At 36.3% G+C, this 16,060-nt stretch overlaps 1 protein-coding gene across 1 annotated transcript; it reads right to left on the bottom strand.

Moving 5' to 3' along the window:
* Positions 1-1,518: 1,518 nt before the first annotated feature.
* Positions 1,519-15,837, bottom strand: LOC107738314 (tyrosine-protein phosphatase non-receptor type 2-like). The gene is made up of 10 exons (XM_016550051.1): positions 15,583-15,837; positions 14,263-14,353; positions 14,064-14,164; positions 11,962-12,060; positions 10,800-10,937; positions 10,425-10,634; positions 9,795-9,956; positions 9,483-9,679; positions 8,157-8,258; positions 1,519-2,198 (listed from the first exon to the last, which is right to left on the bottom strand). The coding sequence occupies exons 1-10, from the start codon at positions 15,637-15,639 to the stop codon at positions 2,174-2,176; spliced, it is 1,182 nt and encodes a 393-aa protein (XP_016405537.1). The 5' UTR covers positions 15,640-15,837; the 3' UTR covers positions 1,519-2,173.
* Between the last annotated feature and the right edge of the window lie 223 nt (positions 15,838-16,060).

Here is a 16,060-nt window from a genome sequence, read left to right as displayed (position 1 = left end):
ATATGCACTGGCAAACTTCCCTAAGCACTTCCCCTCGGGGGAATCCCCGCTGCCATTTTGAAGTGCGTTCCACTTCGTGAAGTGGACGAGGGAAGTTTATATGGACAGACCCCCGACCTCTTGATCTTGAACGAGGGAGCGAGTCTACTTCATATGCACACTTCAGACCGCTCCATAGACCACAATGCAACACGATTATGACGTCATCGCAGATCCCCAAACAACTCTATAATATAGAATTTTTTTTTAAACATTTACAATAGCCCAAACATACCTATATACAGTACATATAGAATGTTGCATCAAACAAATTTGTAAGGGGAAAAAAAAGTAAATAAACCAACTCCATAGCGGATTCTAAGTGGTCAAGGGTGAAGGATGTTCCAGTTCAGCCCATTGCAAGGGTTCCGGCAGTAGTGGGCAGTCCTGCAACTTTATCAATGACGTACATCTGAGTAAATGAGATGAAGGGAAGTTAGAGAGTGAAGGGCATAAAAACATGGACTGAAACGCAGCCCTAATCCATATAATTTGATAGTCCTCCTCATTCAAAACAACTTTGCCTCTAGTACCGCTTTCTATTCATCAAATAATCCTGAAAGAAATGTATTGTGGTTTCCACCAATTCCAGAAAAAAACTTTCCGCAAAAACTGTTTTCAACATTGATAATAATCAGAAATGTTTTTTGAGCAGCAAAGCAGCATATCAGAATGATTTCTGAAGGATCATGTGACACTGAAGACTGCAGTAATGATGCTGAATATTCATCTTCACATCACAGGAATAAATTACATTTTACAATTTGTAAAACATTTTTTTTTCAATCAAATAAATGTAGCCTTGGTGAGCAGAAGCGAATTTCAAAAACATTAAAAATATTTCCAACCTCAAATTTTTGAATAGTATCACAGTTTCCACAAAAATATTGGGCAGCACAACTGTTTTTTAATCAGAAATGTTTTTTGAGCAGCAAAGCAGCATATCAGAATGATTTCTGAAGGATCATGTGACACTGAAGACTGCAGTAATGATGCTGAATATTCATCTTCACATCACAGGAATAAATTACATTTTACAATTTGTAAAACATTTTTTTTTCAATCAAATAAATGTAGCCTTGGTGAGCAGAAGCGAATTTCAAAAACATTAAAAATATTTCCAACCTCAAATTTTTGAACGGTGGTACATTTCACTCCTAAACAATAAGTATCTTTTATGATAAAATCTATTCACAGTAGTATTTTACAAAATTTGTAGGTTATAGTAAAAAAAATAAAAATAATCTGTGCATGTATTACAGTAAATGTGCTCAACTGTAATGAAAATAGCCAAAAAATGCTTAAAGCTCTCAAACATGGTCTTATTTTGTTGTGAATTATTAACTGGACATGTCTTATGAGATTTAAACTGTGTAATATGATACAGTATGACTAGTTCAGTCTGCAGAGACATTTAAATGAGCCATCTTTTAGCCTAGTGTGTGACTGTTTGGAAGAAGTGAATGAAACGACGCATTGTTACAGAAACTAAATGATAGCAGTTTTATTCATGGATCCTACTCTTGGATAGAGAAAAGTAAGACTCTTCAACACTCAGACACTGCTGCTTTGTTCTGTGTGTCTCAACCAAATGCAATGTCTGCTCATAATTTTGTACAATAAATTTTTTTTTTTTTTTTTTTTACATCTCATAAGGTACACTATGTACACAATGTGAGCACTCTTCAGCATAAGACATCATCTAACAATCTCACAAACTGGATTTGAGCATAAAGCCCTGTAGATATGATAGGAAATTTCAAGTAATTTCATATAAAAAATAGAGCATTTCATTTTGCCTCTGAAAAAAAGTTGTCTAAAAATACAATGTGTGAACAGCGTTAGAAATGCATAGACCTACTTCAGATCCTGCTGCTTTTTCCAACAAAACAAAAAGCAAAATAACAAAAGACACAAAATAGGTCCAATGAAATTAAAACCAATCCAAACCATGGCGATGCGCTGTCTTCGTGATATTATGGAGTTTCATCCACAGATATAGTGCTGGTGTGTGCTCTTGTTCGGAGTGGAGAAACCTTTTTGAAGAGTTCATGCTGTAAACGACTTCTGAAAACACAGGGGTGGATGGGAGAGCATTATGGGATGAAGATCTCTTGCTGAGGTTGCCATGGAGTTAGGAGTCACTGGTTGTTCTTGCTCTGTCAATACAATCACAAATCACAGTCAAATATGTAATATTTCAATCACAATGCTAAAGGGCTACTTCACCTAAAACACATTCACTTGCCCTCATTTGGTTCTAAACCTGCAGGACTGACACTCTTCTATGAACACGCAGCAGAATCGCTGACGTTCCCTAATAGGGACATGGGCTGCTGAGCTCCAAAACACAAGTGGGAACTGAAGCAATTCTTGCTGGTACCTCATGAACAACTGTGTTAAACATAACAGACAATGAAGGCATTTTTTTGAGGATTAGGCCTAGGAATGAGGCTGAATATCACCAACCCCCTCGTGATTCAAAAATGCACAATGCAATTCGATTCTCAGTGTATGTCACTTCAAAGCCATGCTAAAATACATCTACTCTGACTCGTCAATAGAAATAGAACAAGCAGGTTTAATATCCCAGTATTAGAGGTAACTTGCATTCACATTTGCATGCATTCAACTTTAAACATGTTCATTGCTAATGCATCCTGTGCAAATACATTTCTCCTGCATCTGTGCTGCACGAGTGACAGAATGTTCATTTTTTGGGTGATCCCTTTAAGTGGCACATTCAATATTTGCACAGTTTTTCTTTTAAGCTCTGCCTCTGATTGACAGTCTATTAGGAATAATAGGTAGTTAATGTCCCACCATGCAGCAGGGACATTAACGACAGATACAGACCAAGCTCTTATGATTACTGTGGCAAAATGGCATTCATTATTGGTAGGTTGTTCTCTACCCCTTATACGCCCCTTTGCCTTCAGTGGTTAAAAGTGGCATGCCCTAATGCTAGTATTTCCTGTCACTGTTTAAGTTCAGAGATGAAGACTGCTATCTAGCGGTCGGGATATAAATTCAAAAACGAAACAACTACCATGAATCTTGTATGATTTTTTCCTTTTAAATATCGATATTCCGTTTTTGAGAATCGATACAGTATCGCCAAACAAAATATCGCGATACTCATGTGTATCAATATTTTCTTACACCCCTAAATGAAAGAATTGGGATAAATGTTTATAGTCCGGATATAGACTCTGATGTTGCGGCAGCCCCGATCAATGGGTCTTTGAAAGTAATGATACGCTGCAAATAATGATCGTATATGTTGCATTATGCCAGTAGGTGGCGAACATTGACTGTTAAATGTATTTGATGTCTGAATGATTCATTCAAGAGATTTAAAACTAAACAAGTCTTCATTTATTTATTTCAAATTATTTTTTTATTTACATAATTAGGCTAATTCGTTAAAATTAATACATATCAAATTATTTTTTTATTTACATAATTAGGCTAATTCGTTAAAATGAATACATATTTTAAATAGACTCATAACATTAATAAAACATTTTTGTCAGAAACTCAAGTAAATTACATATTTTGTTTGGTTGTCTGTTTTGTTTTCAGAATCTTGGGAGAATTATAGCTTAAAAATACATAGGCTAATATATCTGGCATCTAACTAAAACCATTAGTTAGGGCTGTGACGGTGATATGTTGAATTATGCCAGTAGGTGGCGAACATTGACTGTTAAATGTATTTGATGTCTGAATGATTCATTCAAGAGATTTAAAACTAAACAAGTCTTCATTTATTTATTTCAAATTATTTTTTTATTTACATAATTAGGCTAATTCGTTAAAATGAATACATATTTTAAATAGACTCATAACATTAATAAAACATTTTGTCAGAAACTCAAGTAAATTACATATTTTGTTTGGTTGTCCGTTTTGTTTTCAGAATCTTGGGAGAATTATAGCTTAAAAATACATAGGCTAATATATCTGGCATCTAACTAAAACCATTAGTTAGGGCTGTGACGGTGGCAGATTTTTACCACCGCGGTGGTAATGGACCAACTACTGCCGGTGGCGTGGTGTTGATATATATATAATTAATATTAATTATATATATAATTTATGTATAAAAATGTTATATATATATATATATATATATATATAATTTTGAAACACAAATAATAATAAATGAGGCTCAATCATCTATTAACAAACGTGCGTGTTTATTGTAGCACTTTTAGCGTCAGTGAATACGCAACCTGCAAAACACTAAAATAAATATCAAAGAAATAATATAGTTAAACAAGAAAGTAGCCTAAATAAGAAAGTTAAATACACCCCGTCTACAGGACGCGAGCAGCGTGGCGTGACACGACGAAATGCTAGGCTAAAGAACTCGTTATAATCAGTGATGTGGATCACTGGATGTGGCACGACACGACATGACAAATCCCCGACAGTAAACTGCCTCATCCTATTTATGAGGTACTGTCACAAAGTTCAAATGTCCTGACTCCTGTGTAGACACTAGACAGACTCAACCTGTTGCGACGCGGCGGTATAGTGTCCGTTGTAGACACGGTTCACTGTTCCGCCGCCAAGCGGGCGCATTAACTCCTCGTCTGCATGCGCTCTCTTTGAAATAGGAATCGTTCCCACATTTCTTGTTAACATCTACCATTTATCGCGGTCTCGTTTGTATTTGGCCAGTTTGGAGAAAGCCTCACCAAACCTGACCAGCCAGGAGTTTGCGATCACGGGAAATTGAAGACACTTGTACAACCGTCACAGCCCTACCATTAGTACTGTTTCTAATATTAAAATTAGTTCTGAAACCACTACCCAAAACCCACCTCCCACCCTGGGCCCCCCTCTTTTGTGTTCGTTCCGCGATCCTTGCACACACACACACACACACAGAATTCAAGTATTATTGCACCGAGGCTGTGCCAAGAACTAAAAATTCCGCCATGTATCTATCACCATCAGGTTTAAGCTCAGCACAAATCTACACCCCGCAAAAGACTTTGGTTTTTGTTTAAATTAGTCATCGAGATCACGATTTAATCTCATTCAATTAGAGAAAGCAAATGTCTACATCTGTGTGAAAAAAAAAAAAAAAAGCAAAACATCACACCATGCTGAAGCTTAGTCTTAAAACGCCAACAGCCACGGCCATGAGAACAGCAGCAAGCTCCAAACCAGCACATCACCACAGCACACAAGGCCCGTGTCTGACTCTCACGTACAGCCTGAGGATTTTGAGGAGCCCGGACAAGCTCGTCTTTACAAAAATCCTGCAGATGTGCCATTGCTGCCTCATTGGGGAGGTTTCCCAACAGGGCAGCACTCGCTGTGTCACGTACAGCAAATACAGCCCAGACTGCAACCACAATATAAGACACAATTACACAAACCCTCGACACAACGCTGACCTGACACAACTCACTGATCAAATGTAACATGATTTTCAAAATCACCGAAGGATCAATATCATAAAAAAAATGCTGGCTCATATTTCACCTCAAAAATAAAAAGATAAAAATAAGAACACATATTAGCTAAAGAAAATTAAGACTATTTTTTAAAACAATTTCCCCCCAAAATTCTCATTAGTGTAATGTAAAAATAAAACTCACTGTAACAAGCAAGTAATGACATATTTAAATTAAGGTCATTTGTAAAGTACAGTTGTATAGACCGTATAGTATTTTTTTTACTGAATTTTTTTTTTTAAAGAAATCACTGTATACAGCAATGAGCATATAGGGGAAAAATCTGCTTGTCATGAAAAATGTCACAATGCAAAAAATCTTCTAAAAAGCTCTAAAATAGGCCATCAGAGTGATGATCACTCTCAGTCTGACTGCATCAGCATCCCACTAACCAACTCAAAGCAACTCGATTTAGATCAGGGGTGTCACACCTACGGACTGTTTTCTGAAATCTCACCCTCTCTGTCTTTCACATGCACCAATTAAGATCACTTGTGATGGGGGATACTGTAAACGTATACAAAATAATTATCTGCCATTATACTGGACAAAATATAAATTTTATTATATTCATAGATTATTACTAAAGATAATAGTACGGTATTGTCAGTAGCCGGTTTCCATCCAAAGTTGCGAATTTAACTTATGCGCAAAATTGGAATATCGCACAAAACATTTGCGAACAAGCACCGTTTCCATTCAACGAGTCAAAGAGAACAAAATCATCACTTCCTGATAAACTGGCACTATACATCACTAAGAAAAGTAGGAAAAGCTACTGAATATAATAATTTTCCTATATAATAAATTACTTGCACCTCATACTTTGATGACAGAATTCGAAATTCAGCGTTTCCATCACTCGATTCTGACGCGATACTTCAAAATGCGCATAAAAGCAGGGTGATGGAAACCCAGCTAGTGATCAGTGATGCACCAGAATTAAAGGTTTCATTTAGCATTTAGATTTCATTTAAACAAAGTTTATTTAATAATCAATTAATCAATCAAGTTTATTAATCAACAAATAAAATAAAAAGGGTGCCGTTAATTGTGTCCAATGTGTATTAGAGAAAAACATTTATGTCATAATGATATTTTCCCCCATTTTAAATTCTTATTCTCCAATGAAAGGTTAGATTTATGTGAATTTTTTAAATAAAAGATCAAAATGATTAACAATGCAGATTTATTTTCACAGCCTTCTTTGATCATATTTACCAAGGGTGCCAATAATTCTGACCATGACTGTATAATATATAGCAAAATGCTCCTCTGTATAGTTATTTTTTTCTAGCTAACTATCAAGCTATCAAGACTGAATGGCCTTGCTTAGTTGAATGTAACGTTATGTGACACTGAAATTTCATCAATAAAGCCGCTTGAAAACAGTGCATTACTATCAGTGATGCCAGTTGAATCCAACACACAGACATTATAAAGGTGCAAGAAATTGATGCTCAAATTAAAAAAAAAAAACTAAACTGATCCTCGCTGGTGTAACTGCACTACCTCGGGAGGGACTGTTAAATCATCTGATATAACTGACCCACAATGCAACAGTCTGAGCAAAGCAAGAAACACTAGTATAGTGGTTGGACAAAATAATGTGAAGAAGATCCAATTATTATAGGGCTTAATGTCATTTGTGCAGGTTACAGTGAAAAGACAAATGTTGTGATTATCTTTTCGTTGTCTATATTTTCTAGGTTGTAAAATAAGCTGTGTTGAGGTATTTCGTACAAGCCGTGGATAAAATGGGTGACTTGTCAGACTTCCAAACAGGACAAACCATGGGAACCCGTTTAGCAGGAGCATCTGTAGCCTTAACAGCCCGACCGTTTGGTATTTTAGGAACAACAGTCTATACAATTATGACTGCGTACACAAAGCATGACAAGACTTCATCAGCAAAGTGATAGCAAACCTTAACATTCACTTCAAAGACCGTTTCCACAAAAACTGATGACAGAGAACTTCGCAAACCCAACATCCGTGAAAGAGCTGCAGCTGCTCATACTTATTCACAGACACCACTGATAAAATGCAAAAAATATGGAGTCATGAATAAAACCTAGACTGTTTTGTAGCACAAAGATGAACTTCAATATCTGCTATAACCAGACAAATTGCCTGACAATCAGCTAACTTAAATATTGTCAAACCACAGTGGATTATTTTTGGAGTTGAGTGAGAAGCCCATTCCCTCTTTCAACAGCAGGAAGATGTTTTTATAGACAACATTCAAATGGAGACTATTCAGAAGTTGTATGAATCTATTCTAAGGTTTAAAGCTGTATTACATGCAAATGACAGAAAAACACTTTAATAAAGAAATATTGCCTATTTCCCAGGTGTTCACATTATTTTGTCCAACCCCTGTATACCCTGATGACACGAGTCTGCAAATGGCTTGATCTCTAAATGGCCCAAAGACTAAATAGTAACTATACAGTAGTGAGGCACGAACATCTCAGATACTAAACGCGAAGTGACATTATGAGAACTGAGTGGGTTGAGGCATCTGTGGTTTTATACGACACTACACACACATGAACAGACATGTTGAAATGATTCATTGTGTCAATGAGGAGTAGAACACAATGAAAAAAAAAAACACACATTCCATCCAGACAGTTTCACCTTTTTCTTTTCTTATCAGGGTCGTTGATCCTGGGTTTTGTCTGCTTCTGAGTCTTCTGCGTGGGGTTGGACATTTTCTCATCTCTTTGTCTTTTGCGAGCACTGGAGAAAAAGAAACAAAAAGTGTATATAAGCTGAGAATCGAATACTCTAACACATAGTTCTAACAAGGTCTCATTTCCAGTAAAAAAGTAAATTTCCTATTTGTCATCACTAAATGCAAAACTCTGCCCAAACAGAAACAAAAAATGAAACAAAGTGACAGAAACAAAGCAAGTGACAGAATGCCTTGTTGCATGTTGCTTCTGTGGTTTGTTAGGACAAAACCTCAGATTAACATGGAAGAGATAAGACTTCAAGGTGCAGATGGTTAAGACATGGTGTTAGCCTTGATAAGCAAACACTATGGAAATCTATTAATGACACAAATTGGGTGAATCTCATTGCAACATTTAACCCCAAAATCAAAAGGAAATAATAAAACAATAAGAAAAAATATTTTACATAAAAAAACTAAAAATCAAGGTCTTTTTAGGACCATTTAGATGTTTTGCATGGTGACATTATTTTCTTGTCAGTTAAGCACATTTCTTCCCAAATTTTCATTATCATAATGCCTCTAGATATTGTAGCTTTTATTCTAAAAAATATTGTTTTATATATTCTTACAGTAAAACAAGATTACTGTAATACACATTTAAATTTGCATATGTTTCAGTAATACCACCATGTATTTAAAAAAAATCAATGTAATGAGTTGTTTGTTTAAAATGTGTGGTAAAAAAAACAAACACTCAACAATGCAAAAATGTAAATATGCCTTCTTTTCTTAAAACTACATGATATTTCTTAGTCTATTTTGTATGGTGTAATATGACAAATTGACACTCATTTCATTGAGATTCATCTCATTCTAGAAGCAAATCAGTAATCCAACCGTTTTAAAACATTAAACAAATGCTGTAATAAAATAATCCTGTGACCGGTTGCATAAACTGCTTAGACTAGTCTTACAAGTAAGTCCTCTAATTTGTTTTGAAGACTTGTCATTACTTTTTATAGTCATTTACATAAAACGCAAACTGGCCTAATCTGAATTTGAAAAGTAAGACTGATCACCCCTTGGTTAAGTGCTAGTTGGTCAGACTAGTTCTTAAGACACAGTCTTAACATAGTAGCGATGTTTGTGCCAGTCAGTGGCAGCTGGAATTCATTTGGCAACTAAATCCAGCATCTGAAATCATGCTTGATGAAAGCTGATTCCTTACTGGCCACATGCACTTTTGGAAATGCCAAATTTAACGCATATAGTGTCTTGCTACATACTTTGTTCCAGCATCTCTGTCTGATTCTTTATTGGGGGTCTCCAGGCCTGTCTTCTTTCCTGTCTTCGGGTCCATCCCGTCCTCCAGATGAGATGGCTTGCTGCCGTTGAAGCGTTCTGTGCATTTGGGAGGCTGTGGCGGCGGGGGAGACTCGGACAGGGGCTCTTGGTCCTCTCTGGAGAGCTCTCGCCACTGTTTCTGCACACACATAAATAACCAAATCAATATCTTCAGCATAAACACAAATGCAGTACGTCTAGTCCAGGGTTTGGTTAATAATAATTCTGTTGAAAATACTCTGGTGATGACATGCCTGCACAGATGAGTCTCCCATAATGTACTTGGCACCTTCCAGCACAGCCATGTATGAGAAACGCAGCTGGTCGGGGGTCTGAATCAAACCCATCCGATACTTCCTCATGTCTAGGAGAATCTTTCTGATGTCCACCGCCAGTGGGTCTTTCCTTTTGTCCATCTGAACACATCAGTCATAGCAGAAAAGAAAAGCAGTTGTTAATTACCTCCAAGTCTGAGTGGGTGACAAACAGGAAAAAAAATCATAAGCGCTAAACCTCATGATAACACAAGTGTAACTCATGATGTGGCATCACTGCTGGGTATATGCAGTCTAATCACTTGAGACTGTAGTGATATCGCTGTCTCATTAATGTTTGCCCCAGCCAGTTTACTTTTTTGGAAACACTCAATATTTAATAATATTACCAATCTTAACTTTGAACACACTTGACTGGATGTTGATATAAAGGCTAAAATGCTTAAAATCAGACATTACAAAAAGCTTAGGAAGTAATTATATTGTCTTTTTTGTCTCCATATAACTAAAAGACAGACTTTCAGTGACCTACAGTCCATAGCAAAACCGAAAATTGCTATGATAGAAGAAAAACGCATTATTGTATTTATTCCTAGTGATCCAACTCACCAAAACGAGACAAGTGTCGACCAGAGAGAACGTTCCCGATCGGCCGATTCCTGCACTGCAGTGGACCACTGCTGGACCTTGGTCCATCCCAAGTGAGCCCGACTCCCGCACCTTAAACAGGAAATTCAGGAAGCTGGCTGGGGATTCTGGGACACCAAAGTCAGGCCATGTGGTATAGTGAAAGTGATAGATCTGTCTCGTCTCCCCCGTCTAAGTGGATAAATTAATAATAATTAAAAAATAAATCAAGAAGAATTGTAGATAATATTAATATCGCTTCAGCATAGGATTGCAATTAAAATCTGCATGAGAAGACATTAGATGGCATTCTGTGAGCAATAACGTGACTTTCAGTGGTCAATGTGTGAAACTTACATTTGCATTCTGGAGTTCCAGCACTCTGGTGGTGTAATATGACTTTACGTCCTCTGACACTAGTGTTACCACAAAGCGGGTGTCACGGAACGACATCTCTCGTTCTTCTTGTGTCGGCCAATATTGTGCACACTTTTCCTGCAGTAAGGTATGTGTATAAATAATGAGGAGTAAAACAAAAAATGTATTTCCTTTGTTTAAAACTCATTTGTAAAAGCTAACAACTTCCTGATCTTTCCTGAAATGTTGTATTAAAACCCAACGGCTGGTAAAGATGTTATAAATTTAGATACAACAGCCTGCATTGACTGTGCTGAGGTCAGTGCATAATATTAAAATTTAGAAAACAAAGATCATTCATAGAGTCATATGATGCTTTACTTATGTTCTGTGATAGTCTTATGACTTTACTACAAATAAGAGGGTCAGTCTACAATGTCCAAAAACATATGACTGTGTGAAAACACTGGTTGGTTATTTTAATTTAACTGTCTAAAATGTTTTTTTTACCCATACAGTTTCAGTTACACCCACTAATGGCATTTGTCACCAAATATGCTGATGAATGATAACTGGGTCAATGATAAATGATGATAAGATTTTCAAATTTATTTTAAAAAGGGAAAATACCCGTGACAAATATCATTTTTGAATTTAAAACACAGTCATAAAATCATGTTCATAAGAAAATATATAAACTGCATTTATGTATTTGTTTTAATTATTTGAATTCGCTTTTATTTTTAAATTTCATTTATTCACATCAATTCACAAAGTACTTTATTTTTATTCTTTTTTTTATATTTCTATTTAGCTTTATTTCAGCTTTAGTTTGAGTAATTTTAGCACTTTCAAGCAGTTTGAGTAATTCTATGTTTATTATTATGGAAGTTTTCCCCATCTAATATGTATGTTATTTTAAGTTTTATTTAAATTAAATTAACTATTTTCAATAGTTCTCAAGAACAACACTGCACTTCTACACATATATTAGTTCTTTAATGATATGCTACTTACATAGACTCCCTAAGGCACTGCTGAGCTCTGTAATATGAACTAAGACACAGACTTTACATTTCATTGTAGTATGAATGAGTGTGCAGGCTGAAAGCTCTTAGAGTGGTGCTTTTAAGGAGAAAAGGTTTGGATCAATGATGCCTACCGAGCCTTTCTCTATTACTCTGTTGAGCATTATAACAGCTTTGGTCTTCTGCTCCCAGATCATCAGCCAAAAGTGACCACAGGTGTTTCTCAGAGGACCCTGACAATACAGAAACACACACACACACACACACACAAAAGTGAAGAATTAGTTGGGATGGGCCACAATAAACAACTTATGTAATATAGCTCCCTAGGAAATTTGAACCCGACTCCCTACTAAGTTTTCAGAGCTTTCGTAAGACAGATGAGCCGACTAGTTATTGAGTAAACACTGGTTGATTTTGAAAAACATGTCTCGCACCATCTCTAGTAGTTACCTATGCAAAAATCATGTATGCCAAAAAGTCTAGCACACCTACACAATTGTTGAAAAATATCAAACCAAAACTGCATCTCAAATGGCTGACTAATGTTTTTGAGAGCGTGTGACCTTCGAAATGCAACCCACACAACTAAGCTGTAATAGACATTTGTAAAACCTACCAGCTGCCTACATCATCCTGTAGTAACATCTCTGTAATGTAACTGCCAGAGATGGAGCGAAGGTAACTTTATGGTGCTGATAAAGGTTTTACTAAAAGCTGCTAAGTTGCTTACAATCCTGTTCTGTGTGCCTGAGCAAAGCCATTTCACCACAGGTTTCTATAAGGGGACCGTCCCTGGAATTAGTCCACTGAAAATAACTTCAGACAAAAAATGCCTGCTTAAGGCATCTTAGTCACACGTCAAAACAAAACCTTTCTAGCTCTGAAAACAATTAAAATATTTATTGAAGTCCTATGACTGTTTCTTCCCCCGATTCCTCATATTCATATGAGAGCTAGTGTCATAGTGTTGGCGTCAAGCTGTTTTTCCACGCATTCTCATAAACAGCACGAAATGCACCAAATTATAAATTTTTTGCAGTTTCTGCAGTTTTTAAAATCAGACGTAAGACTTTCTAAAACTTTTTAAAAGACTAAATTTTTACACAATATGTACATACGTATTGAAACTGATTTATGTACTAATATATCAATAAATACAATTTAGAATTCGATCAACAATGGATTTTGATGATGCAATAATAATGTGTTTAAAGGGTTAGTTCACCCAAAAATGAAAATTAGCCCACAACAGGAGCAAAGGAAGCAATGTTTCCTTACTTTAGCAAAGCAAAACCAGTCTCCTCGTGGCTTATATCGAAATCCTCCGACATTCTTCTTTACAAATCCTCGTTTTGTACTTCTAATAAGTGACCGGTGTTTTGTTTTGATCTCTCCGCTGCGCTTCCGTGTTCGTCACTTCTAAGCCGACCTCATACGTTATCCGCCCGGAACTGCTTCCAGTGTACAACAGTGAGCGCAAGCTACATTAAAGTGATTATTACTTTTTGAAAATGGATATTTTTCTTACAAAAAGCATTGATTTGCTACAGGAGGCCTTTGTTCACACCCCCGAGCCATGTGAGACACTTTTTATTATGGATGGGCGCTTTTTATTTAACTTATTTTGGACTGATGCACTGCAACACCCGCTGAGTGGCATTAAACAGCTTGAAAGATCAAAGACAATTTTTTATATAACTCCGACTGGATTCGTCTGAAAGAAGAAAGTCATATACACCTAGGATGACTTGAGGGTGAGTAATTTGTGGGCTAATTTTCATTTTTGGGTGAACTAACCCTTTAAAGAAAGGCTATAAACAGATTACTGTGCTAGTAAAAATATATACATTGAATGTATTAAAAATGTTCTTTCTTCCTTCATGAGATGGGAAGAGAGAAGCTACTAATGTTTACTTCGTATTAAATTTCAGATACAGCTTACTGTGCAAACAAAACACCAATAACATCCAGAAAAAAATGATTGTGAACAACTCTGAACTGACAGGCCTGTAGAATGTGCAACAGAACCGCATTTTGACTTTGAACTCGCAACACTCACATTTATTTTATTCGATCAAAGCCTTATTAAGTTTAATAATCACATTAGGCCATATCGTGATTCATGTTTTTCTGTCCCTAAATTTAAGACCTCTTAAAAATGATCATTTTAATGAAATTGGAAATAATGAAACCCTTTCGAACTGCACTTATGTCATTTTAAGGACCCGCTCACCTGGGTAAGTATGTATCTTCTCTGGGCTTCTTCCATCACCACCAGGCTGGCATTGATGTAGTCATTTTCTGTGTTTTCTAATTTCACCCGACTGTGGTCAACTGATATGTTTGGAAAAAGTTAAACAATGTCAAACGCAACATTACAGGCCAGTTGCATTACAATGACAAGAGATGAATCCTAATCGGACGTTACTTACACGGGCTCACATCTCTGTATCTGTTCCGATTGCGATTATCTGGATACTTGGCCACTTTGAAAGCACATTCATGTGATTGGTTGCGTATTTCCTGGAAAAGAAACACATTCAAACATCGAGTATTTCCTGGAAAAGAGCTTCAAAACAACAGTTAAATCAGGTCATTACTGATTCATTATGCTTTATTTCAGTTAACCGCCCGAGCCCATGCCCATGTCTGCAAACACAGGACAGGAAAAACACATTTTAAAGAAATGAGCTGGTCATGTCAGTTGCGACTGAACAGCTTCCAGAAGTAGTAACGTAATATTACTGGAAACATAAATCAAGGAAGCTACATGTTGTTTATTTAGTTACAGACAAACTCACTCAGCACTCAACACAATTTTGAATGAAGCCTATAAATACATGCTTATTTAGAACTATAAGAGTAAAAGCTTTGAAAACAATTTAATAGACTTTAATACTTTTTAAGTAGTAGTATATTGTTATTTAATGCCATGTCAGCACCTTAGGCTATTTTCATGGCAAAAACTATTCAAAAAATACATGTATAACAAATACAATAAAAACCAGCAAACAAACAAGTTATATATATTACACAATATTTTTTTACATTTAATACTTTTTAAGTGCACGCTGTTTAATGTGTATGATACAAAATGTAAAGAAGACTGCAGTAAAGTTGTAATGCTGTCCTGTTGTTTTTAGTGGTTAGGACGACATTTAGTCAGCGATAATAGGAAAACGTAACAGTTTCTGTTTATAGTAATTAAACTTGTCAGTCAGAAATAGCGAACAGCTGGGAATGTGTTGCACTGTTGTCATAAGAAGTCTGTCCCAAAACCTAGTGTGTTGCCTTCAAAATCACCCTTTTTGGCCATTAATGTCACGTTAAAATGTTGTTTACTGTAAGCAGTTACGATACATTACGATTTCGATCTCAGGCTACATGCTGTTCAATTTAGACTATGTCAATGTGCTTTCTGTTGTTATGACAAAACAATAAGTATAATAATGAAAAAGTTAACGTTAAACAGACTACAATGCCCAAACATGCTTTCTATGTAGTTGGTTCACTCGGTTTTGAGGCACAGTTACAGTTTCACTCACAACACTGGAGTTTTCAACAGAACTACCACAATAACATCCCAGCTTCACTTTCATTTTATCCAATTTCAACAACAGTCAAAAGGAGAACAGTGAAAGCACACGGAATTAAAGTCTGTAAAGACACAAGGAGATAAAAAGACATTTCTCTCTCGGCTAAATGTAGATTGCGTGGCTCATTAGCATGCTAGCTGTATTAGCTTTACTTACTAAATAAAGGTTCTGCCAGCGGCCCTCTGAGTCTATGTCCTCAAACTCCTGCTCCATGTCTGCGTCAATTCCTTCCGCTTTAAGCTTGTTTTTTTTTTTTATTGATAATGAACGTCACAGCTGTAGAAATCGTTCATTTCTCGTCCTCACACTGAACCGCTGAGAGAGTCTAGTCTGTCGGTGTCTGTCCGTGTCGCTGACATTTGCGACGAGAAGCTCAGTTCGCTGCGCATGCGCGGTAAGGAGAGCGGCGCTCGTATGCGCATGCGCAGTGAAAGAGCGCCGTCAAGATGTCAGAGCAGAGCGAACATGTCAAACATCTGTCAATGATTTGCACTTTGTTGGACATGTATATATATATATATTTATTATTTCATATAAGCTTCTTTTGTGTTATAGTGTGATATTCACTTCTCAAATGTAATTTTGCAATGATTGACAAAAATGTAATTTGTCCAAACAGATTATGGAGGCTTTT

This window comes from Sinocyclocheilus rhinocerous, unplaced genomic scaffold, assembly GCF_001515625.1.
Source record: "Sinocyclocheilus rhinocerous isolate Xijiao unplaced genomic scaffold, SAMN03320098_v1.1 scaffold1666, whole genome shotgun sequence".
NCBI classification, from domain to species: domain Eukaryota; kingdom Metazoa; phylum Chordata; class Actinopteri; order Cypriniformes; family Cyprinidae; genus Sinocyclocheilus; species Sinocyclocheilus rhinocerous.
Note: the sequence above shows the minus strand (reverse complement) of the source record. Positions and strands in the feature narration are given on the sequence as shown.

Coding starts and splice junctions, on each gene's coding strand:
- LOC107738314 (XM_016550051.1), bottom strand. CDS start 15,639: ATGGAGCAGGAGTTTGAGGACATAGACTCAGAGGGCCGCTGGCAGAAC. Junction 12,061..14,063: donor GAAGATACATACTTACCCAG/GTGAGCGGGTCC, acceptor CTGTATTGTCAG/GGTCCTCTGAGAAACACCTG. Junction 10,635..10,799: donor TGGAACTCCAGAATGCAAAT/GTAAGTTTCACA, acceptor TTATCCACTTAG/ACGGGGGAGACGAGACAGAT.